General features: G+C 40.1%; 1 protein-coding gene across 2 annotated transcripts; it reads left to right on the plus strand.

Annotated features, from left to right (window-relative positions):
- The first annotated feature begins 376 nt into the window (after nt 1-376).
- On the plus strand, nt 377-22,669 carry LOC145495880 (uncharacterized). 2 transcript variants are annotated; one of them, XM_081475474.1, is made up of 10 exons: nt 377-459; nt 2,090-2,186; nt 8,575-9,060; nt 9,670-10,100; nt 11,167-11,902; nt 12,426-12,537; nt 13,967-14,216; nt 17,519-18,310; nt 19,065-20,295; nt 21,220-22,669. In XM_081475474.1, the coding sequence occupies exons 2-10, from the start codon at nt 2,132-2,134 to the stop codon at nt 21,222-21,224; spliced, it is 4,098 nt and encodes a 1,365-aa protein (XP_081331600.1). In that variant the 5' UTR covers nt 377-459; nt 2,090-2,131; the 3' UTR covers nt 21,225-22,669. The 2 variants fall into 2 exon arrangements, with proteins under 2 accessions (XP_081331600.1, XP_081331601.1); XM_081475475.1 differs by having other exon boundaries at nt 388-447.
- The last annotated feature ends 3,846 nt before the right edge of the window (nt 22,670-26,515 follow it).

A 26,515-nucleotide genomic window follows, 5' to 3' on the forward strand; every position in this document is an offset into this window, starting at 1 on the left:
GTATGGACCTCACTGCGCTCGGTCTGTACTGTCGCGATCTTGAGCCGATATTCCTTCAGTATATCTTCCGAGCTCGACTAATGAGATATTCTGACCCCACCATATTTTATATAACGAGTTGAATTAACATTGACTTATTAGATCTTTTCCACTTTAATTTAACTGTTTCTAGTTTGCACTTCGTATAAGGCACTTTATCTCGATCATGACAGACCAGTGTTCCCTGGAATAACAGACACTTTTGGCATTGGAAGATGGCATTATTTTGGTAATGGCTATACTGCTGGCGTCATCAGTACGGATGCTGTTATTATTGTGTATGACATAACACAGCAAGATTCACTTCGAATTGCAAGGCAATGCCTTGACCAATGTCGGAGGAAGTTCACTCCAAATGTTTTCAAAGCACTTGCAGGAAACAAAGCAGATCTTGTTAGCGACAGGAAGGTGACGTTTGAGGTAACTTGTGTTTGTAGCCATAGCTTTACGTCAGGTGTAAAATCTGCAGTTATATTATCAAATCCAATTCTGTCACACCGTAGGGATACAAGTTCTTGAGGAAATCCGTTATATTAATTTGCACATACATTGCATTACATCGGTCTGATTTTTACTCTAATAAGTTTGCTAGCTAATCGGTATCAAGCTCCATTACAGGATATCTACCTGCGATCTGCCACGGCAAATATAGACACAGAGTTCTCATTTTCATCACGCACCTCTTGGTCTTCCACACAATAAACTCTATGACTTGCTAGACGTTGCTCAGAGTTTTATTTTGCTCGCTTCCAGTTATCTATGAGGCACCGTTTGTAAATTTTTCATTTATTTTACTTTTCGGGCGTTTTTCGATTGATCTCAGTGTTTATCCGTTGGTTTTTTTTTTTATCATAATTCACTACTGACCGTCCCTTTTCACACAAAAAAAGGTTTTACTACAATTGGTTATTTGTTAAAACCCAACGTACAACATTTGGTTATTTCATAAAACGATTCATCTTTGTATTGGTTTGTCATAAAACCATTCTTATATGGTTTTGTTTTTTGATAAAACCAATGTTGCGTTATTTAGTTATTTGATAAAACCAATCTTGCATTATTTGGTTATTTGTCAGAACCAGTTTTGTGTTGCTTATATTAATTATTAGATAACACCATTGTGGCGTTACTGAGGTCGTTACTCCGATATTTATTTGACGAATTAAACCATTATTTCGTTTCAGTGTTGAAACTTTTACCATCGTATCCCCTGAACCTTTTTTTGGGGCATCTTACTACTAAAAAGCCTTTGGCCTGTCCTTTTTACGTTTTGAAGGATGTTAACGCTATTATTTCAAATAGCCAAATTCAATTTTATGAAATTGGTTATTTGAAATAACCTTAGTGTCAACTCGATGGGCTCAAATGTCGCCCAGCAGTATTGTAACATAAAGAAGGCGCTTAGAGTTTGCGTAGAGTTTGATCTCCGCGGTTGAGTAAATATGGCGTACGGATCAGGTCAGAATGCGAGGTTGTGTACAGCCGTTACAAGAGCAATTAGAGAAGCCATATCTGTTGAAGAACTGATACACCATCATCAGGGAAGAGTTTTTTCTTATAATCTATTGATCGTTATTCAAGTAGCAAAGGACAGCATTTTCGGCGTGGGGCAGCATTTTCAAGGCCGAGGTCACAGATTTTCACCATACGGACCGACTGTAAACCGTTAAATAACTTATTTATTTTTCCTTATCTTGTAAAGTGGAAGACAAAAGTTTAAGACCGTGGGTAGAGATTTAGAAAAATCCGGACCGCGCTGAAAACCATTCAGATTGCAGGATTCGTTACCGTGCACTCTTGTGGAAGAAAAAAAAAAAACAAAAAAAACTATTCGTGAATGGGTGGTCAGTAATGAATAATCATAAATAAACCAAGTTATTACGAAAATGTAAACGACCAAAAGTAGAATAAATAATTGATCATTACAAACGGCGCCCTATGGTTATCTGAGTACAGTGTACCTGTGTAAATCCAGTTTCCCTCCTAGGCTACTGAAACTACAGGTTCAGACCATTGAACAGGGTTTTGTTTCTTGAATTTGACTGTGTAGGACGGTCAGTCTCATGCAGATGACAATGATGTGGATCTATTTATGGAAGTGTCAGCATTAACCGGTGAGAATGTGGAAAAGTTGTTCGTAACAGTAGGTGAGTTAAAAACCGATCTGTTTTTGTTTTACTAAATTTTTGGTAACTTCTGTGGACCTTCATCATAGCTACAATGTTAAAAGGTTCGTTACTGCTTGTGCTACAAAGCTGTGTGCTGTCGTTTGTAATTTGAATTAGAGATGCGTAAGGGCGAGGGACCGTTTTACCCTCGTTAACGTCATCGTTGCCCTAACTCCTACATGTAACTCCTCTCGTGGTATTTGGTCACACCTTGTTCGAAGACCCGGGCATCTATCAGTTGTTTATCCCTGGACTCAGTATGTTGTTTAATTGCTGATTCGCTGTTGCTCGCATGTTTTGCTCCTTACGAGCTCCACGAGCGCTTACAAGTCACCTTCACCTTCACCTGTCCCCTGGCGCCAAGTTGGCGCATAGGGCCTCCACATGTGCCCTCCATCGATTCCTGTCTTGCGCTGCAGTGCGCACCTATCTCCAGGACTGTCACCCTGCTTTGGACCTCTCCTTTTCTACTGTGCGCCGCCAGGTTGTTTTTGGCCGGCCTCTCCTTCTTTTTCCTTCTGGGGTCCATGCCAGGGCTGTAACACAGTCATTGTCAGGTTGTTGTCTGAGGATGTGTCCAATGAATCGCCATCTCCTTCTTACCTCTTCACTCAACCTCTCCACGTTAGCCCTTTCCAGTAGCTCTCTATTACTAATCCTATCTTGCCATTTAATCTTCATTATCCTTCTCAGGCATCAGTTCTGAAACACATCGATTTTCTTAGCATCACCTTCGTTCATTTTCCATGTTTCGCAACCATACATGAGAACTGGTTTGGCCAATGTTTTGTGTAGCCTGATCTTCGTCTTCCTCGACACACTGCTGGAATTCCATACTCGATTCAGCTTCACAAACGCTCCCCTCGCTTTCCCTAGCCTAGCCTTGATGTCTTCTTCTCCGCCCCCTTGTTTACATACTGTGGCTCCTAGATAGATAAACTTCTCTACATCTTCCAACGCCAGACCATTCACTGTGATAGCTTCATTATTCCTTGCATTGACTCTCATGACTGTGCACTTCCCGACATTTACCCGAAGGCCTGTCCTTTCTGCATTTTCTACCAGCCTGTTTGTTTTCAACTGCACGTGCCTTTGTGTTGAGGAAATTAAAGCTACATCGTCAGCAAAGTCGAGGTCCTCAAGTTTTGATGTAAATTTCCACCTCAGCCCGGTTCCCTCCTCTTTCACAGTATGCCTCATTACCCAGTCTATAATGAGCAGGAAGAGAAAGCCAGACATTGTACATCCCTGCTTGACACCAGTCGTTAGTTCAAACCATTCTGAGGTTGCTTCTTCCTCGACAACAGCACATTCAAAGCCATCGTACAGCGCTTTAACTATGTTGATGATCTTCTGTGGGATACCATACTGATTCATTATCATCCATAAGCCATTTCTGTGCACTGAGTCAAACGCCTTCTCGAAATCTACGAAATTTATGATATAGAGAGTTGCCTGCCATTCATTCACTTGCTCTAATATATTGCATGAGATGAAAATTTGCTCCGTCGTTCCTCTACCAGATCTAAATCCAGCCTGTTCCTTACGGGGCCTGCGGTCAATCCCCATGCGAATGCGATCAATTACAATTCTTCCCAATATCATGCTAACAACTGGTAGGAGAGTCACTCCCCGCCAGTTCTTACACTCCCTTAAGTTCCCTTTCTTCGGTATCTTAATAATGAGTCCCCTCTTCCATTTACGTGGGACCTTTTCCAGACTCCAAATCGTGTCTATAAGTTCTTTCACTCTGTCGGTTGTAAATTCAAGGTCTGCCTTCAGTAGTTCTGCTGTTATCATATCTTCACCAGGGGCTTTACCATTCTTAAGACTCTTTATAGCCCTTCTTATCTCAGCTTTGCTCACAGGTCTCGTGTCTATGTCAGCTATGTCCTGCTGTTCACAATCTTCTTCATTGATCGGGTAGGCTGGCTCCTCCGTATTGAGTATCTCCATGAAATGCTCTCTCCACCGCTTCCTTCTATCCTCATCGCTGGTTAAGGCGTTACCATTTCTCTCGTTGACAACTGTGCTCTGCCTTGGTTTGTCGTTGCAGATCGTTTTAGTTAAGTTGTAAAGAGTCTTCATGTGTTGCATATTCGCTGCTTCCTCTGCGCTTACAAGTACTCCCCATAATCTAGGCGAAGAAACAGTAATAGCACCTCACTTTGTATACGATCCCTAGGACTTGGTTGATCGTTGGTTGGTCCTTGGGTGTTTTATGAGGTAATGTTCTTAGCGGTCTATAAGATATTCAAATATGAAATTTTTGGAGGACGCAAGCCAAACGATTAGATGCACCCTTAACATAAGGAAGCACCGCAAACCCCAGTGGCCTCTCGTGTGACTGTCTGGGTTTGTTTTATTGTTGAGACACTTCCTTAATAGCTTGATATTTGGTACCTTGCATACGGGTGGAGAGCCTGGAGGAGAGCCTACAGGAGGCAGCGTGGCCTAGTGTTTAGGGTGCTGGATTTGTAATGCGGAGGTCCCGAGTTCAAATCTCCTTCCTGCCACTAGATGGATTTGTGTTTGGTGGTCCCAGATTCAACTCCTCCACGCTTTGTAAATAGCCAACTGCTCAGTCTCCTGCCAGTTTGGATTTTTAACATGTTTCTGTTCAATTTACAATGTTTGTTTACTCATTTCAGTGTCGTTAATTAGCACAGTAGTGCTAAAGACTTTTACACTGTAATAAAGTGATTTATTTTATTGATTTGAATTGACCAATCAGGATTCAGCAGGGCCGGGAAAAAACTATTGTCGATGTCAATGTTTGTTTACAGGAAAGGCATTGAAGTCGGGAAACTTTTCTCACTAGAGACAGCGTTGAATATTAACATAAAGAAAACTTTAACTTCGAAAGCCACAGCAGATTGTAAAAAGTGAAAAATATGAAAAATTTTGTGTCTCCAAGCTTTTAATTTGGCGCCGAAAATCAGTTTCCCCGGGCGTGTCCGGCGACTCGCTCTTCACTCGCCGAGTGTCGCCAGGTAGCATGTTAGTTGTGCTATTTTAAACAAAATATGTTGCTCCTCGTCAAATTAAGGTATCAGTATACCCCAAATGACCATCATTCGTTTGCGCCGCTTTACGGTCGGACAGTTGACGAAAACTCCAGTAAAGTATAAATTTTCTGAAAGTTTAAGAATTGTAGATTACGAAGGTATATCGATTGAAATTAAAAAAATAAGGTTTTCCGAATATAGCGCTATATTTCCCAAAGTACAGAGGTTCACTAATCAAGCTCGTTTCCGATCGGGTTTGAGCGAGAGGACGCGATGAACATGGCTATGTTTTCTTTTCTTCCTTTCTCTAAAAAACGGTGTCGAGAAATTTTGGTTACTTGTCTGGTTTCTTTTTTACACGCAGTTAAACTTTGAAAGTTGATAAAACATGCGTTCTCTTCACCAAAATAGTCATAACTTTTGAAAGAAGGAAAAACTAAAAATTCCCCGACACCGTTTTTTTTTTTTTTTGCCTGCTTTTCGGGCAACATTCTCTCCAAATTTCAGTGAAAAACGTTAAACACTCGCCGGAAACGAAGTCAAAAGGTATGCTTCACTCGCTGAAATTTTTGTTCCGCGATACGAAGGAAAAAAATACTTTAGGGCGCTCTTCCGGTGTAATGAGATAATTACACAAAACGTGTGAAAATAATGACGCCTTGATCGATAAAGTGAAGGCTCGTTTACTTTAACAATAGAGTTCGTATCAATTACAAAGCGGGCTCAAATGTGGGTAACCCGAAAACACTGAACCCCCGTCCGCGGACCCCATTAAGAACCGGGTCCGCACACCCCCACTAAGGATCGATCCACGGACTACTCCCACGGACCCCCTCTACGGGGGTCCCCCTCTTACTCGTGTCGGTGAAATTTCGAGTTTTACACTGTGTAAATGTAACAGACTTGGGTTTTTAACACCCCTCCCCCCCCCCCCCCAAAAAAAGGAAATGCCCCAAAGCTGTTTTCAGTGTGAGGAGATGCCGATGGCAAAAAGAAGGAAAGTTCTTACTTTCTATTCGTGGCTCAATCTGGCTATTAAGGTCATTCCTCTGAAATAAAAGTGACAATAGATTTTTGTTCAAACTTTGTTCTCTGAATACTTGTCATATAATAACTTCAATTTTGAAATAAAAAAGGGGGGTGCCCATGCTCATTAAGGAGCAGTGAGTCATTGAAAATGCCCCATTTTGGCATTATTTAATGCTTATTATAAAAACGCATTCCCAGTAAGTGTAAAATCTTTGTGAGCCCAGACTCATAAGAACACGCATTAAACTACAGCCAGTACATTGTGTAGGACACAAATAAACATTTTAAGTTTGATTCAGACAGAAAGCTAAATCCTTGATTAAAAATTTGAACCAAATTTCTTGACGTGGTTACCGACTGCAAAATAGAAAAGACCACAGTGTATCTGCTATTTTTATTATTAATTCAATTTTCAGTAAAACAAATTAGATCAGTCTTTCTCACGCAAAGCTTATGATTAGTTGATTAGAATGACTGGAAAAAAAAGTGGGATGCCCGTGCTCGTTGGTGAGCTAGAGCCATTTTCAACTGACAGAGCTCAATATCAAGGTAAATCCGCCATGTTTTCAATATGCGCGTGCACGAGCGCGCGCTAATGACGCCATAAATTATGCTCAGTAAGGATACGCGATGCAAATGTGAGGAATAACCTTAAGCTTGCTTGTATCTGTAATTCCGCTGCGCAAATTGTGAAGCCCGGAACGAGTTCACGAACCCACGGAAGAATGGGCTGAGCAAAATGGCAGAGGGGAAAGAGCACAACTTTCGAGGCTTCCCGGAGGCTTCCTGGAGGCTACCCGATCTTTCATGTACTGCATGGCCACAGCAAAGGAAATGGCAATGTGTAACGATATAACTTGCGCCCGAGCCTGAACCGAAGTCTGTTACATTTGCACAATGTATGTAACGTTTGAAATTTAGCCGACACGAGTTATCTATTACACAACCCGTAACTTGAATATTTATTTATTATTTTTTATTCTATTTTGGGGTGGTCCGTAGAGGGGGTCCGTAGGGGTTGTCCTTGGACCAGTCCGTAGGGTAGTCCGCGGACCCGGTCCGTAGTTGGGGTTCCGCGGACGGGGTGTCAGTGTTTTCGGGTTACCCCTCAAATGTTGCCTCCGGTGGGAAATATCTTTTGTAAGATCTGAATTGCACCGCTCGTGCTCCAAGGTTAGTAAGAAAATATCTTTCGCTTCTGTATATTCTTTTCGATTTGTAAAACGCATCAGCTTTGAGATGCCGTAGGCAATGAAAGAGCACACTCAGAGAACACTCAGAACAGCTCGTAGACTACCAAACACAAGCGTTAGACAATCGTATCACGCGGCAATCTGTCACGCAACTTGTTAATGGACAGCTGTCAGTTAGAGGTAATTAATGTAAAGAAACGTGTTTTTGTTTATAAATTTGCTTATGGTCAATCGTTTTCGTAGAATTTTTTTTTTAAATGAAAGATCGCAATAAGATCTATCTGAAAAAGCGAAAAACATTTTTTTTGAAAAATGGTCAATTTTGGGATATACTGATACCTTAACTCAGAGGTTGGAGAAGAATCCAAAGCAACTTTAGCATTCTCTCTATTTTTGTTAACTGCGAAGAAAGAGATTATTATAAGAGCAGCTTGTGTTTGACTGCCGCTCGTACTGCGGACGCAACCACTGTATGCATGGTATGTCACCAGCCAAATTTTAAAATATGAGCACAATATCAGTAAGCGCTATTGATCAGAATATATAAATACGCGTTATATAAATTGGTAAATTATCATTAAATTATTGCAGCATAGCCTGTGACTGTTAAAGTTGTACCACTCGTATGTCTGGGCCCCAGTTCTTTTGTGAGTTAGCAAAATTCCTGCCCACTCCTAGAGTAGTGTTAAACCTATCCTTTTCCTGTGTCCTTAACCTCAACAAAGTCTTCTAAGACGTCTTTGCTTGTACCATTTCTCCAATTCCTTCAAATATTCTATGGATTGATGATGAGGAGTCATTGTTGTAAGGCCCTGATGTGAAAAGCGTTGTAAAGTCTAGTACGTGTCCTGGATCGCTGAAATACAAATAGGCAATAAAGTGTTCCATATCTTTGACGAACACCACATTGCTGGTGTCGCTCAATTGCTTTTAATATTCTGCTGCTTAAGGTTAAACCGCTGACATGGTTTCCTCGTGTCCAGTAAAGATTTAAATAGTATTGAGGCATAATTGACAACGCATGTTTCGGTTTTGCAGTTTTGATACTGTACATCAGAGACAGCTGAGTCCTAAATTGACAAGAGGAATCTTTATCTAAAACAACTGAATGAGGAATTATTCTTATTTTTTTTGTAGTGAACCAGTTGGAGATCGAACGTACTTTAAAGCAGACAATTCGTATAAAAAGCAAGGCTTTAAATCTGGAAGGGAAGAGATTGCTAAGGATTTCAGACGCTATCACAGAACTGTTAACGGAGGTGGAAATACTGAACCTTTCACACAATGAGCTCGCAAAGTTACCACGTAGTACAAGAAACCTGTCAAACCTTACAAAGCTGAATTTGAACCACAGCAAGCTAACACAGTTTCCTGAAGTTGTTGTCACCCTGATCAACCTGACGCACTTGTTTTTGAATGACAATGAACTCTCAACACTACCGGCAAATATGAAAAATCTGGAAAAACTAGAAGAGCTGGAATTGAGGAACAACAATATAGAAAAAATCTATGAAGATATCGTTGAGTTACACCATCTTAAAAAGCTGTCCGTGGCAGGTAACCCCTTGGGGTTTGAAGAAATTGAAAGTCTCATGACACAAGGGATGTCATTAGACATTGCAGGTTAGCATAGAACCTGGCCGGTTAAGTTATGCCATGCCGTGGTGTATCATTATCTAGCTATGTAACTGACTTAACTGCATCCCTCTTAACCGTGTTGGTAATGGGCCAATTCTAATAAACTTTGCCGCCGAACCTTAAGGGACCAAAGCAAAAGAAACTGTTTATTCGTACCTCAACCGCAATGTTGTTTCTTTGGTTGTAGTCCCCTAAGCCTTGAAGCCATGTTAGAATTTTACAATATATGCTTGTGGTCCAGTTATTACATGTATTTAGTGTATTCTAATGTGGATGCGAATAAGATACGCAGTTATGATCGCAGGTTGCGCTTATTTGTTACTTTGAGGTCACTGGCGAACCTCTGTGATTGAAGTATACCACAATAACCAATTTCACTTCGTTAATAGCTGTTATTGCAGTTATCAGCGGCTTGACACACAAACGAGGCGAAAGGGTCAATCCTGCATTGTATTGACCCTTTCGCCTCGTTTGCATGCCTTTTAAAACAAGAGAATATTTGACCGCAGACTCAACTGCAATAGCAGCTATTCCCTTATAAACAGCCTTCGCAATCAGAAAAATCACTGCATTTTCTTACAATTACACCCATAGTTCCAGGAGAAATACAAGCACAAGGAGATGTTGCAAAGCTGCTCTATGAAAAGGCTTTGAAGGATGGTTCTGTGAATGTTTACCGTGGTAGAATATTATTGGTTGGTCAGGATCGTGCTGGCAAAACAAGTTTGAAGAAGTCTCTCTTAGGTTTGCCATTTAACGCTAAAGAACAGAGCACTGAGGGAATCGAAGTTGATCCTTCAGTCTGCGAGATTGAAGTCGATCAGGTAAAAAATTGGAATTCCACTGGCGAGAATAAGCCAAGTTTGGCGGAATTTTCTGAAGACATATCAAGAATGTTAGCTGAAAAACATTATCACTGTATAGTCAATGAAGTAAAGAGAGTGTCGGCAATGGAATCAGATCTAAAACTGACAGGAGAAGAATCAACAATGGAGATGGGCACGAACAGCTCGGAAATAAATCAGGTTTGTACGTTGAAGTTTGGGGCGACTCTAGTTTAAAAGTGAATGGTATGGTCGATGTTAATTGAAAACGACACCAAAAGCGACCATATGTAATCTCTTTTGGTGGCTGGAGGTCATCATTACCTACATGTAAGAGGTCGAGTGTAAAACAATGCTGAGTAACACTGACAGGCCAAGGGTAACGTCCCAGACCATAGGCGTACGAACTGGGGGAGGGGGGGGGGAGGAGGGCGAGGGCGAGGGGGGGCTGCAGCCCCCCCCCCCCAGCTATGGACACTGATTTTTCGGGCAAAACGCTAAATTATTCGGGCAACGACACTTGAGAGAAAACATTACGAAATAATGCTGTTGGCGTGATTTCCAAAACTCTTAAATGAACTTTCTAGTTAGATACTTTAATTTTTTTTAGAAAATTTCATTTTAATAAGTTTTAGATTTTACTCAGATTGAGACTGTTGATAGACTGAGTATGCAAGCAATATATCTATTTTTGGAATCATAGCAGTTTCATTAGTTGTGGGAATTGTGAACGTTTTTGATTTTCATGCAATTTGAGTTCGTTTGCATCCCGATTTCAACAATCACGCATTCGGGCATTGCGTAGATTTTTCGGGCAAGAAGGTCACCGCCACCCCAAGTCCGAAGGTGCCCGTACGCCTATCCGCAGACATAGGGCTGATAGCTACTTCCTGTTTGACTATTTGCGACGTACTTTGATTCCACACCCAGGCAACATAGCACGGTTGAACTGTTGTATGGCGCCATAGGATGAGACTCGTAGGCCTATCTTGTAAGAGCATAAAATTGGGCATTTTTGAAACATAGGATTACGGTACACAAAAAAGGAGCTAGAATACATAATATTAAAGCTTTGACTGAATTGTAGTCCGATTAGATAGATAAGGTTGACTCATTTACTATGCAAGGTGAGTCCCTGTGGGCAAAAATGTGACAGTTCTTTTTCAGTACGTACTCCTACACTATTTCTCAGATATAATTATAGATACTGGAATAAGCATGTCCTAATGAAACGAAAATGCTACCTCTTTTAAAAACTCCATTTTAGGTTCCTGAAAATGTTGGCAATCTCAAGAACTCAACCATTTCCCCGCCAGAGAGTGAAATGCGAGTGGAAGCTGTAACAAAGAATACCGTTGATGACCTTCTAGATGACAGCATTGTAAGTTCAAGTAAAAATTCAACATTAATGATGGATGCAACCTCGCCTCCAGATGACGTCACAAAACGTGCGTATCTGCGGTTGAGGAACATGCTTAAAGGCGTGCATGGTGACGCTGAAAATGCTGGTGACAAGAGAGAAACCATAGTTACTGTAGATTTGTGGGATTTTGCCGGACAGCACCTGTACTACGCTTCTCACCCTGTGTTTCTGTCATTACGAGCAGTGTATGTCCTGGTGCACAACCTCAGCAAGGCACTAGACGCCCTAGCTCAGCCCTGTGTTCGACAAGGAACACATGATAAATTTTTGGAAAACCCAAACAACGAAACAAATCTGGAGAATCTGCTGTCATGGCTGGTAACAATCCACAGTATCAGACCAACAGGCGAGGAAGTGGTTGGCAACTCAGACGACAGGCCGCCCTATCTCCGACCTCCAGTGTTCATTGTTGGCACACATGCTGATGAACCGTTTGAGGATATTGAGGCTGCGACATCAAAAATACAGCAGGCAATTTCTGGTAAGGAATACGAGAAGCATGTTATCCGGCCATTCTTCAGCATTGACAACACTCTGGGCGATGAGTCATGGTTACGCAAGATCATGAAATGGTTTGCAGGTAAACGATTTTTTTTGCTTGACCACTGATTCAGCAAAAAAAAAATGCACATAGGTTCAAGTCTGCTTTTGGTTTATGTATAAAAGCCATCAGTAAAGCAAATGGATAAAACCTGCAGGATTTTATCAAATACTGGCCATGCCTTTCATAGAATTGACTTGTTTTGTACGGAGGGTACAGTTTTAGTACATCGGGAGTATATGTTGCGATAAAGATAGCCTTGGAAAGATTTACATTGTTTACATTCTCTGCCTAAGATACCTCAAAAGGTTCATGGTTGGGTCTTCGGTGTAAGGACCATGTAGAGTATATTGTTTGTAAACGTTTAACAGTATCTTTCCTGAGCCATACTCTCGAATTGTGGTGGAAATAAGCACAAATCACAAACGTGTATAGAGAAGACACAGGTGATAAGAGCTTCTCTGTAACAACTGCCATTCACCTTGGATCTGGATGAATGTTACGCGTAACTTTGCATGGGTGCTATACAGCTGAGTGCCTTGTTACTATTTGTAATTTTCAGGGCAGGGGCGTGACACTGATGTTGCTAGTGATGATGGAATTGATGCTCTTCGAACCAAAATCGTGGATGTTTTGAGACAGGAGCCATACATGGGGGAGAAGATACCAGTGAAGTAAAGTGATATGACTGACAAGAGAAAGAGATCTTCACGCCTTTGCAATAACAGCAGTTGCACAAGAGGCCTCTAAAGAGGATTTAAGATCTATGGTCTCCCATTGAGACCTTTTTGGGTTTCTTTGCAACTTAATTGCTTGTGAATGTCTGTTTCTTTTTATATATTTCATTTATGCCCTTTCGTGCACTTCGTAGTGCTACACGGGGGTAGTGTAGTATATTTAGGGTTTGTCTGTTTGTCTATCTGCCATTATTTTTATCACATCAGCACAACTAGTGTTTCCATTTTCCCTCAATCTTTACATTACTTTGTATTTACCGTATTTTCTCGATTAAACGCCGTGTGGCGTTCATTTCAAACTTGGCCTTGTACGTAGACCCGACATTTAGTTTTTCCTGCATTTTTTAGCCTTGAGTTTATTAGCAAAGGTTTTTGTTTATCATTTTGGACAGCCATATATTTAACCATTATGGTTTAACCTAGTACTATACCTCAAATCTCAATCTCAATCTTAGAGAATCGACATTTGATTTAGAAACTATGGTACTATCCTGGGAAAGAGGTTTTGGAACGTATATACTTTATTTGTAACTGCACTAGATTCATTGAAATATCGAGATTATTAATTGAGGCTACGTAAGTGGAGAGAACCAAGGAAATACCCTCCAATGAATTTATTAAAGACGAAATGCGCGTTCTTATCGAGAAACTAGGATTTTTGACGAGCCATGTCTTATATTTGATTAAACATAAAATTTCCATGAAGTATTACTTGGGGATTTTTCATGTACTTTCTTTCGAATTTTACAGGGAAAATATCCGTAAAAATCTTTCGACGGGAATTTTCCATTTATATGTCATCTTGATAACATATAGCATTTCCCAAGATTTTTTCTGTGAAATTTCGCTATGGGAACTATCAATTATCCCTTTTATGGAATCTTCGAAGCCCATGTTTTGGAATGTCATCTTTTTTCTCCGGTTAGGACATTTGAATGCAACGTACACTTTATTACGAAACTATAAAAACTCTTGGTTACAATAAAAAATAATTGAAACAGAAAATTAGTTACATCCACACAGAATAACTAAAAAGCTAATCGAGATGAGTGAAATGAAATAGTATTAATTATTTTACATAGAAAAGTTGGTTGACATTATAGCTTCAGGGGGGTGGAGGGCAGTAAGGAGACAAAATATGGGAAAAATGAAAAATATAAATAAGTAAGTGCAATAAGTCACTAAATACCTAGGAATAAAGTAAATTAGCAATAAATAAGCCACCAGGAAGTGCCAGGTGAATGTCGGCAATATGGTTGTAAGATCTTTTGTTTAACTGTTTGTTTTTAAAAATTTTGAGGTGGAGATGTTTAATACTTGAATACTGTTTTAAATTGATTAGTTATTTTGTTTGATTGTTTTTTAGGTGGTTCAACTTCGAAAAGGTCGTTGAAGCTTTGGTAGCTGAAAATGTCTATCACATGAATGTGGAACAACTTCAAACGTATGCCAAAGAAGTGTGCTTTATCGAGGATGAAGACCAGTTCTACGCCATGTTGCATTTTTATCACGACCTTGGAATGATTGTAAAGCACCGCAGCACAGTCATACTGAGAGCGCAATGGTTAATTGAGCTATTCAAGATGTTGATAACCATACCACCCTTCAACAAAGCGGTAGGAAGACGTTATGCTTAGCACTTAAAAAGCCTATCTTCTATACGAAACGTCTAGCGTATTCCCCAAACAAACTCTTGGTCAAATGGACTTACGTATATTTTTATTGGGGACAGCTTTTAAAGGAGGTCTGTTCCTCTGTGTGAAGACAAGGGTATTAGCGGTGTGAGTTACTGAAGTAGCTATTTACCATGGATTAAAACTACCTTCAAAGAAAGTAAGTCTCAAAGTAATAGCTTAGACGTGGTGAAACCAAAACAAGCTGCCGGGATAGTTCAATTGAGCAAGATTAAGGAAGATTATGAAAGACGGACCTGTAAAATGCGGGTTGAAGTCTTAAGATACATCATACCTCAGTGACATAACTTTTAACGAGAGGCGATTTCCGTTTTTTCCTCTTCGTCTTTTGCCGATTCTAGTGAACATACATGAGACAAATTAAGAACGCAAGGTCCAGCAGGGTTATAAAAATAATCCCTTAGAATTGTAGTACAATTATGGCCTCGCTAACCATCGGTCAGTGGTTATAGCACTCATGTGATATATGGGAGGTAATGGGTTCAAATACCGTCGGGGACTCAGATTTTCTCTTGTCACATGTTCGTGGCATATTGAGCTTTGTTTTCACAAATCTTCCTTTCTTCAATAAAAAGGAATTGTGCAACTTAAGAGCAGCTTCGCCTAAATATCAACTAGACTTGGAAATAGCGAAAAAATCGAATTTCTTCAAACGCGCACAGAATGAAGCCCTTCGGGCACTAGTTACAAAAATATCGTTTTAAGTTCGATAAATCAAAAATTATTTTTTTCCGCAATTTTTTCGTTTCGATGCCCCAAATCGGCCAAAATCCATCGAAAATAAGCGGCATATTCAGAGGCTCGTAAACTCAAAAGTAAAAATCTTCATTACAAACTGATTGCACGTCGTATTTGTACTTCCTTTTTTGTCTATTTAGAGCTAAATAGATCGTGATTTGATTAGAACTTAAATATTTGACGAATTTCCTAAATTAACGACCCAAGACAGCTTTACAAGAGGTCTACATTTAGCCTATTTTCAAATGCTAAAAACGCGTTCTGGTACACGGCTTTTCCCAAAACGACTAGTTTGGTGTAAAAGAGCATTCTTTCTTCTTCAAATTAGTGAAATAAAATTTTGGGGTAAATAAAATCGTGAGCGCTGAGATAGCGAACTAAATGCAGCACTTCTTCCTGAAAACGTGACCTTTGACCCGAGCGTAACGAAACCGATTACTGCAAGAAAACCCGGAAGAAAAGCAAACGCTTCGTTATTTTGAAACAATTCCTAGTGATATCTCTCCGAAACCATGATTGCAAGAAACTATTTCCAGATATGAAATCTTACAGGGTCAAAAAAGGAGCTAAAGGGCGCATTTTGACACAATAACTTTGTTTGCTGAAAATTGAAGTCAATGACCGTTAACGAATTCCAGTGAAATTTGCAAACTTGAAGTATGTTAGCCGATACTTACCTGAATATTTATATCAATAGAAGAGTCGTCTTCTTGGATTAACCTTCAAAAGAAGCAGGATCCAGATTTGAAAACCTCTAAAAGAAGAAATGTTTAATGTTCCGTGACCTGCCCGCTGCTATAAATTAGCTTAAATTCCATGCACATGCCGACCGCATGTTTGTCGTAAAACTCACTTAACTCCACTGACAGTTTCCATGGGCAACCCCAAAATAAACAATCCCCAAAAATGTAAAGTGAAATTGGCTGTCTTCATGAACAGTTAGAAGCTAGAGTCAAGTTCCATTACCTTTTAAAAGTGCTTGATTCTACTTTGCTCACTCAGTAGTTACTGTCACGTTCGAATACTGCGTAGTATCGGTCACGCCAAAACACTGCAGACCGTGCAGACTGAGTAAGTTTCCCATACAAAGTCTTGTACGCGTTTGTCTATTGAATCAAAAGTCAAATACTGCGCTTGTGCAGCCTGTGGATAAATGACAAACTTTCAGATATATTTAACACTATTTTGTAACTAGACCCAAAAAAAGGAGTCACAATGAAAAGCCCAAACAAGTGTCTGCAGTCTGCACGGTCTGCACTGCTTTGGCGTGACCGATTCGCGGCATTCGAACGTGAGAGTAGTAGACAAAGTCGACGCAAACAAATAAATTCAAGCAATTTTTAAAGGTAATGGAACTTGACTCTAGCTTCTAACTGTTCATGAAGACAGCCAATTTCACTTTACATTTTTGGGGATTGTTTATTTTGGGGTTGCCCATGGAAACTGTCAGTGGAGTTCAGTTGGTTTTACGACAAACATGCGGTCGGCATGTGCATGGAATTTAAGCTAATTTATAGCAGCGGGCAGGTCACGGAACATTAAACATTTCTTCTTTTAGAGGTTTTCAAATCTGGATCCTGCTTCTTTTGAAGGTTAATCCAAGAAGACGACTCTTCTATTAATATAAATATTCAGGTAAGTATCGGCTAACATACTTCAAGTTTGCAAATTTCACTGGAATTCGTTAACGGTCATTGACTTCAATTTTCAGCAAACAAAGTTATTGTGTCAAAATGCGCCCTTTAGCTCCTTTTTTGACCCTGTAAGATTTCATATCTGGAAATAGTTTCTTGCAATCATGGTTTCGGAGAGATATCACTAGGAATTGTTTCAAAATAACGAAGCGTTTGCTTTTCTTCCGGGTTTTCTTGCAGTAATCGGTTTCGTTACGCTCGGGTCAAAGGTCACGTTTTCAGGAAGAAGTGCTGCATTTAGTTCGCTATCTCAGCGCTCACGATTTTATTTACCCCAAAATTTTATTTCACTAATTTGAAGAAGAAAGAATGCTCTTTTACACCAAACTAGTCGTTTTGGGAAAAGCCGTGTACCAGAACGCGTTTTTAGCATTTGAAAATAGGCTAAATGTAGACCTCTTGTAAAGCTGTCTTGGGTCGTTAATTTAGGAAATTCGTCAAATATTTAAGTTCTAATCAAATCACGATCTATTTAGCTCTAAATAGACAAAAAAGGAAGTACAAATACGACGTGCAGTCAGTTTGTAATGAAGATTTTTACTTTTGAGTTTACGAGCCTCTGAATATGCCGCTTATTTTCGATGGATTTTGGCCGATTTGGGGCATCGAAACGAAAAAATTGCGGAAAAAAATAATTTTTGATTTATCGAACTTAAAACGATATTTTTGTAACTAGTGCCCGTAGGGCTTCATTCTGGGCGAGTTTGAAGAAATTCGATTTTTTCGCTATTTCCAAGTCTAGTTGATATTTAGGCGAAGCTGCTCTTAAGACTGTTTTTTGTTTGTTGTTAGGATCCCGTAGAATCCAAGTACTGGCTAGAGGTAGAGACAAGCGGTATCCTCAGCATGGAACTTGTCGATCGTGTCTTTTCCAAATTCATTCAGCAAGGCCTTGTCAAGGAAGACATCTTGGACATGATGGAGCGATTTGGTTTGATCGCAAAGTTCTCAGCTTCGCCAAGTGATATGAAGTACTTTGTACCCGCTCAGCTTAAGTCGCCACCTGAAGACCTTGCTAAACTGGAGCCATCGCCCACCGATCCTTGCCCGTTGTATCTTCACTTTGTGGATGGTTTTGTTCCGCATGGATTCTTCTCTCAGTTTGTTTCAAGATCGATAGCTTGGTGTTCCAAGATTGGATCCGTACAACCCCCAAACCTGTACCGAGATGGAGCTTGGTTTGTTGTTGGTCGGCAAATAATACATGATATGATTCTGATTTGCAAAAAGAAGTTCATCAAGATTTCCCTCAAGCAAAGAGCTGAAGAGGAAGCAGTTCCAGTTTCGACATCGCCAGAAACAGCAAGAAGTGTGCGATTGTTTCTGGAAGACACTTTGCAAGATTTGTTGAACCAGTTTCAGTACCTTGGTAATCTGCGGTACGAGTTCTGTGTTGCATGCCCCTACTGTCTACAGGGAAGTCAGCAGTGTGTAAACCACAGCCAAACCTTATGCTCACACGAAGATTGTTTGCATTTCCTTGAAATAAAACAAGGAGAACGCTTGATCTGCATGAAAAGCGTCAGTGACAAAGTACTCACAGTTCGTGGTCTGGAAAAGTGGTATTCACAAAGAACAAGCCAGGTATGATTTTTGAATAAAAAGTAATTTCACGAGTAATATCACCAGTGGTTGACATTGTAGTTGAGCTTGGGTGTTACAAAACAACGCAAAATGTATTATTTACCTATATCAGGTATTGTTAAGAACTGGATCGTTGGATAATGCAATTCGAGAGTTTTCATTGGCTTATTCATCGTGGGTTATGAGCTATTATACCATGCTCTAAGAATATGATAAGCGTACGCGTGATTTTTTTGAGCGTTTTTATTTTCGTTTTAGTTTAGCTTTCCATATTTTCGTAGCGTTTTTAATAAAGCAATTAATCCACTCGCCCTCGTTGGATTTGGGACGATTATAGTCAACTTGGCGCTACGCGCCACTTAGCCTATCTAACATCTCATATCCAACGCGCGCTCGTGTATAATTGTTTAATAGTCGTCACCATTACTTGCCATTAGGGCAGCATTCAAAAGGAGGAATGCGGCAATCATTCAAACAGCTAAAGATCTGTTAAGGTCGCAATCAACAGTAATGGGATTCCCTTGTCTTGTTCTGACATCTGACAAGCTTGGAATAAAGCCAATAGAGGAATTCCCACAGTTAACTTCTCCCTTGTATTCACTTTCGTTTTCGTGATGCGAAGCCAAATAAACCAAGTTGAAAAGATGATGTAGTCTTGCATTGCAAGAAGAGTGCATTTCATGCCCGGTTACAATATATACCCACAAATTTGGCTTTGATGCATTTTTATTAAGGCGTTTTCATTTTCTTGCAGGATTTATGTCTTTCCTCTGTAGCCGGCACATCTCAGGGCGAGCCAGTACAAGATAATCCAGGGAAGTCCGAGAGGGTTTTGAAAGTAACTCTCTTAGGCAGTGAGTGGAGGTCTAAAAAGGGAGGCTTGTCAACCGTAAACAGAAAGCTTGCCTTCCAGCTTGCAGAACACATGGAAGTAGAAGTCACTCTATTAGTCCCACCGTCAGCCTGCCCTGAAGAAGAAAGGATAGACGCTAAGAGCCACAACATTGCCATTAGAGAAGCAGAGAGACTCGTGGGCTACGACTCCCTTGAATGTTTGATTGTCCCACCAGGAGACCTTGCCATTGACGTTGTTCTGGGTCATGGAGCAAAGCTTGGTAAACAAGTCCAGGTCATTAAAAAATCGCACAGTTGTAAGTGGGTCCAGGTAGTGCATACTGCACCTGAAGAACTCGGAATGCACAAGAACTATTCCAAGGCCATTTCCAAAGGTGAAGAGAAGCACCGAACAGAAGTAGACTTGTGCAAGTTGGCAAATCTTGTTGTAACTGTTGGACCCAAGTTGAAGGACGCCTACACTGCTTACCTGCGATCGTGCAAAGAACACCAAGATGTCATTCAGCTGACTCCAGGTATTTTCAGTGAATTTTCAGTCATAAAGCAAGCCACTTTCGGGAGCGAGAAGTTTAGAGTGCTGACCTTTGGTCGCGGTGATCCAGAAGACTTCAGTCTCAAAGGATATGACATTGCTGCTAAAGCAATAGTTGAACTGAAAGACAGCTCGTACCGTCTGATATTTGTGGGGGCACCAGATGGACAGGAGGAGGACGTCGCAGAGAACTTGCTACAATGTGGAATCTCAAAAGATCAACTGGTCGTTAGGAAATTTGTGCAGAATAAGGAAAGATTGAAGGAGTTGTTTTGCGAGGCGGACCTTGCCATCATGCCCTCCAGGACGGAGGGTTTTGGACTAACTGCGCTGGAAGGCTTGTCTGCTGGTCTTCCCATTCTTGTGAGTGGAAACTCGGGTTTTGGAGATGCACTGCGTTCGTTACCATTAGGCAAGCCATTTGTGGTGGAGTCAGCTGAGCCTAAAGAGTGGGCCAAAGCAATCAAAGCCGTCCGTCTGAAAGACCGAGCAGAGCGGCTGCAAGAGATTCAAAGACTGCGAACAAGTTACGAAGATACTTTCAGCTGGGAGAAGCAGTGTGAAGCTCTTGTTCAAAAAATGTGGCGATTGATTGATGGTAAGACTTTCATTCGTCGCGTAGTTTTCACTTTGGGTCCAATATAATGGAATTGTTCAGAGTTATTTCAACACATGCCGTTTGGAAAGTAAAGGCTAGGTTTTTCTTGGCCTTATTCTCGAAAAGTGGTGTACATTTTATGAAAAGGTTTTTTCAAGATGAATGTAAAAAATACACTGACGTTAAAGGCCTTTGAACGAAAATATTCGAAACAATAAAAGACAAGTATTCTAGATGACAAGTTAAATCAATCGCGTGCAGAACGTATGGTACCAATTCATTCCACAGAAGACATTTCGCAGTCGCCAAATGTAGAGGGTTTCTTGAAATATTTGATACCACTCTTATAAGCAATGTATAAATTTCATACGTGGGAGAAATCTTGTCATGCGAAAGAGATTTGTGTGAAAGATGTGAAGTGCTTAGTTTTCGGAGCCAATGTTTTGGAAAGTTTATCAGAGATATGAAAACAAGTCTAATGTAATTTCTGTATATACGAAGACGACCGCTTTAATTTTCATTTGAAAATACAAACAGGCAACAGTTATCCACTGGATAATGATTTGACCGGTGGATTGCGTTATCTGCCCTTTGATCAAATGGCCCCTGTTATCCATATTTTTCATAGTTTTTCTTGAACTGGACGCAAAGTTCAACGATCTAGGGATAACACTCGTTTTACAAGCGAATCCCTGCATCAAAGATTTGCCAATCCTATGTGAACAGAATCGGTTCTAATGGCTAGTATCTTTTTCTTCATTACTGCTGAGAGGTTTTGGTTTAATTTGGACTGTCAACAAGTTATTTGTCCCCTCAAATGAAATCTTTATACAAAATATGTACAGTCGTTAGTGGCAAATCTTTCTTGTAACTTATATTTTCTACCGCTTGTTTATTTGTTACATACACTCTTCTCTCTCACAGGTTAACAAGGCTAGATCGCTTCACTGTGGCGATACATGACTCAAGAAACTCCTGAGGAAACAATGAACTGTTGCAACCTCTTAAAACGGAAGGAAAAAGTGCGTTTGAAGAACTTTATGTTATCTTAACATGCACATTGTGTAGCACAGGTATTATACAACTAGGAAATAAGTTTAAAAGCGTAACCTCTAACATTAATGTCACTTGAAGCCCGCCTCAAGACCACTCCGTCAGTGCGATCAACTCATTACTACAGGCACGTTTTTTGACGAGAAGTTAAGAAAACGTTTAGTCAGTCATTTTCTTGTTACTTTTTTTTAAAGAATCCCTTGAATACGACCACAATATTGATGTAGTTTTAGTGACAGTAACGGGATTCCTCTGTATAACGTCTTGGAATGCTGAGATGTTATCTTTCAGAAGTAGCTTAAAGTTTTACGTTTCCCAATTTTTTAATTTGACAGATAGTCCATTTTAGCTGCCAGTGCTACACAAAGTCTTTGCAAAACATTCCAAAAGACGGGTGCTTTGATAATATATTTTTCACGCAAAGTGTTAATACTTTTTAGTTTGGGAATTTATTGTATAGTGTAGCTGTCGCTAAGAATTTAAGTTTACACTCAGTGCTTCGGAAAAGGTCGAACATTTTCATAAAGGACCTACGTGTGATAATGTAAAAGGCAACTATATTACTCAAAAAAAAAAAAAAAAAAAGAATCAATTATGTAATTAGTTTTTGAAAAGTATGGTATTTTATATCTTTAAAGAGTTAACCTGTAAATTTGTCCGAAAACTTAGGCTTTTAATTTTTGTAGGGGTCTCCAATTAACCCTGTAGTACAAGTAAAACTTGAGCAGGAACGTGTCCAAGTAAACTGATTGAAAGACTGATCAATTCATTTAACGATCGTCAAGGTCGCGCAGGACCTTTACCCACGAATAAATTGATATGATTTTTATAAACTGGAATTCTGGGAAAGGTGTCGCCTTTTAATCATTTTTGGATTCTCTGAAACAGTTTTAGAATTTGAATTCGCTAAGAATGAAGAGGAATATTCACGGATGACTGTTATCTTCCAGGCACATCGTGTGTTATCATGATACTTAAATCTACTAAAGTTAGAATTATGTAAAATGTGATTTTGTGCCTCAAGGCTTCAGGTCCAGGAACTTAGTGAATTGAATTGGTTTATAGTATAGATTCACGTGACAAAGTAAAAAGTAGATTATGGGCACTCCAAGATTGCCTAGAGAAACAATAAATATTAATAGAAACGTTCAGTGGTATTTTAGTGATAACGGGCTGAGTATGCAAAGGTGATAAGAAGCTCTGATGCGCTGGACTCGGATCGAGCGGTCCTGGTTCGAGTCCCGGCCAGGGTCATTGTGTCTTTCCTGGGCAAGACTCTTCACTCTCACAAGGCCTTTCTCCGCTCAGGTGTATAAATGGTTACCGGTAAATTGATAAGACTATTAGTAATCGTAGATAGTTAAAGAGTGCGTTCGAGTTTTCGTAGGTTTGTTATGTTAAAAAAAAGAAAAATTCTAGGGAAAGCACTTTGTGACTGAGCTTTTAGATGGGCGTAAAATTAGTCTCCCTTCAGCAGGGGTGAAAATAAATGAAATGATCGCATGGCACGGGCATACGAGAGGGTTTGTTCTCGTTTATACATGTATTATGTGATATTAGTTACGACCGATCAGTAAAATGCCTGGACTGCAGTCGGTAGATCGCATTTAGTCCGCAGTCCGCATTTTATACCTGAGTCCGCGTTTCGTGCCCAGTCCGTAATGTTTAGTCCGCGTTTTATACCTAAGTTCACGGTTTATACCCAGACCGTAGTCCGTAGTCTGTAGTCCGCAGTCCGCAGTCAGCATTCCCCAGTGCGTGTTTTATACTGACCGTGTGACTCGACACCAATCATGCTTGTTCCGTCGGTATACGAGACGACGTGCTTTTATTACCAAAACTGACTAGGGCAATTATTTTGTTTACGAACACAACTTTGAATCGCCTTGGCTTTGGGGTAACAGCTTCCAGGCTTTTTCACTTCCGAAACAATGAAACGGAGGACATGTTGGTGTATCAAAGCAATCCTGGGGGAGTTGAAAGCTTTTTTCTATGTAAACACTTTCGTCGCGCGTTGGGTTTATGTTACACATTTTGTGCACAGAAATCTAGGCGAGAGACTGAAACTACACATTTCCTCCTTTGATTTATTCAGCAGAAAGCAGCGTTGGTTTTTGTCGAAGAGAAGAGGGTACACAACACGCACCCAAACTACAGCTTTTTGTTCGTACGGAAAGTCGTACACATTTCGTGAAGACTTGTCAGCAAGGTTTGTAAATGCCATTAACACTGACTTCGAACTTTAGATAAATAATCGCTACAGTCTTCAATAAGCTGCCTCGAAAAGTCTTACACATTTCGTGAAGACACGTCTGCAAGATTTTCAAATGCCATTAACACTGACTTCGAACTTAAAAATAACCAACTTCAGTATCCGCTACAGTCTACAATAAGCTGCCTCGACACTCGAAAGTCCACAATATTGCGCAACACTCGAAAGAAAGTACATGGATGAACAAAGAGATGACGTCATTTGCCCCTGAAGAATTTTTTTTTTGGGGGGGGGAGCGTAAATTAGTGTCCCCAGATAGATAGATACACATATCTCGAATTTTTATGCATTACGCGATTAGAACTGTGTTCTGTCGAACGCAGCAAGTGATTTTCTTCGCTGCATTACTGTCCTTATTTCGTAGCCGAATTAGAAGTTCACGAATAATTTGTATTTCGTGTTAGCTTATGTCGTCTTGATTTGTTTCGCGTTGACAGACATTCTTTGTTTCTGAGTTGAAAAACGAAGTACATTTCAATCCTTAACGCACGATCTTGAAGCAATACTCAATTTTCCTTTATGATATAAAAGCAGTATTCAATATTTATAGGAGCCACGACTTCTGATATTTATTGTTTCGCTTCAACACCCAGAACTAAAACTGGCGTGGCTTTCTTTTCTGAAACGAAAAATTTCGTTACTTCCTGAGGCCCCATTTATATGGTCTCGGATACCCGAGACAACCCTCTTCCCGAGTTACCCTGGCAGAGGTAACTTTTAGCTCATTTCTTTGCAAAATTCAACCAAACGTTTACAAGAGGATCGCGAACCCGTTTCGGGAGGCAAGACAACTCGGATGAGCGAGTTGTCTCGTCTTGGCAGGTAAGGTAACCCTGATAAGGGGGACAACTTTTCTTCATATAAACGCTTTGGCTCGCCTAACCGGGACAACTCCTGGCGTGGCGAGTGTCACGTAATGCCTAGATTTAGGATTTAAAGCAGAGATTCGTATCATAGAAGTGAAAATTAACTCGGCAAAACCCACCGTGATCGAATGACCGAGGGAAACTCAAAGAAAGAGGGATATTTGCACATTTAATTATTCAATAAGGGTTATGAATAATCATGCTGGGTCAACTTTGACTCGGCCTACAGGGACTACGCTTTCACATATAAACTCTCGATACTGCAGTTGCCTCAGGGAGAGGCTGAAGTTGTCTCGGCGTCCCGAGACCATATCACTGGGTTCTTAGTTTAAGCTTCGGCCGTCAATGAAGTGCTAAGACATTGCTTCCTGACTGAAGAGGGAAGCAAAAAATGGTGTCACACAGTTTTGTTCACATTGCTTTTTAGTTTCAAAATAAGATGGCAAAACTGTAGATCACTTTGATTATAAATTACTGCTTTCTCCATTTACTTTTATCAAAATTCACTCACACCGTCTTCCCAGTCCTAACTACTTTATAGAGGAAACCGCTTCGAAAGCCAGCTTTTAAACGTTAACCCAGTATTAAAAGTTAACCGAAATACATATTAATCTTTCTTTGTATAGAAATGTTTCTCTCTGCTTATGCTTTGTATAAATTGAGATTATTTTAATTCAAAAGTGTAGGGCAAACAATATGAACAGAAAACGTCAGTGACAAGTTGCAAAACACATGAGTTGCAAAACTGAAATTAAAATTCTCGCTAATCTCCTGGGTTACCTTAACCGGGCTTTGAACGACACTGTTCTGGTAATTAACTCGAAAAAGCTTCCCTTAAAGGATTTCATTCATGGTATTTTGTGTTATTTTGGACGTGCAAAATTACCTTTAAATTGAACGAAACCTGAAAATACTAGTTAACTAAGGTGAAAAAACACATAAGAAATAATAGTAAACCATAACTGAACAAGGATGGTAAGGGATGGACAAGATTGACACGGATTACAAACGACTAACTTGAAAAATTTTAGGTTAAACTTTTCGAGACGCGCAAACTGTGACGTTGCTCCTTTAATCTAGACAATCCATGAACAGAAAACCTCAGCGAAAAACTACAAAACTAAAATCAAAATTCTCGCAAATCCTAACCCGGCCCTGGTAATTAATTCGAAATAGCATAATCCAGACAATCTAGTGTGATTAAACCAAGTCCTTCCGATGATCAAAACGCGACAAGTTCCAGTCTAAACAGGAAACAAACAAACAGAGACAACTGGTTTCAGAACCATCAATTCAGCAGGGTACAGAGGATCAAATTAAATTAAGTGATCCACTCTGCTAAAATAACATAGAGAGACTAAGACGCTTAATGGACCGAATGTTTTCTGCGCATTTTTATTTGATGCTTTGTTCTTTTTCCGCTCCCTGTATTTGTCTCTTCTTGACGGTTTTCAACTTCGACGCTGTGCTCAGCACTTTCCAAATCTCCATTCGCGCAACTTTCCCGTTAGTTGCCATGATCGCTATCGGGGAATGTGCGCATGCGCGTGTGAGGGCATAACGGGGCTCAGCTGATAACTGAGAATTAGTCAAACTTTTTAATTACTGATGGCAAAGATCTGAGATCTGCAGAAATTCGTGATAACTGAGAAGTGTTAACCGATAGCCGAGAAATCGCCGAAAATTTAACTGATAAATATGGGTTATTGACCAAGCGTGAAGTCAAGATGGCTGGACATTCATGTTTATAGACCGACACGGAGTCGAGGTAAACTTGCAACAAACGAACGCACTGTGCCATCTTGACCTAAATAGCCAACTGGTCTGCCTCCTGCCAGTTGGGATTCTTAACTATGTTACCTTTATTTGAAATATTTGTTTCCGTTGTTTTAGTGGCATGCCTGTAAACTAGCTAAGCTTAGTGTTTGTATAGCTAAGTGCATGGCCACTATAAAAAGATTTACATTACACTTTACATGTTTTTTACATGCCTGGTCAATAAGGGATTTATTATATGGATTTCGGGGAA

The sequence above is a fragment of the Orbicella franksi genome, chromosome 8 (assembly GCF_964199315.1).
Source record: "Orbicella franksi chromosome 8, jaOrbFran1.1, whole genome shotgun sequence".
NCBI lineage: Eukaryota > Metazoa > Cnidaria > Anthozoa > Scleractinia > Merulinidae > Orbicella > Orbicella franksi.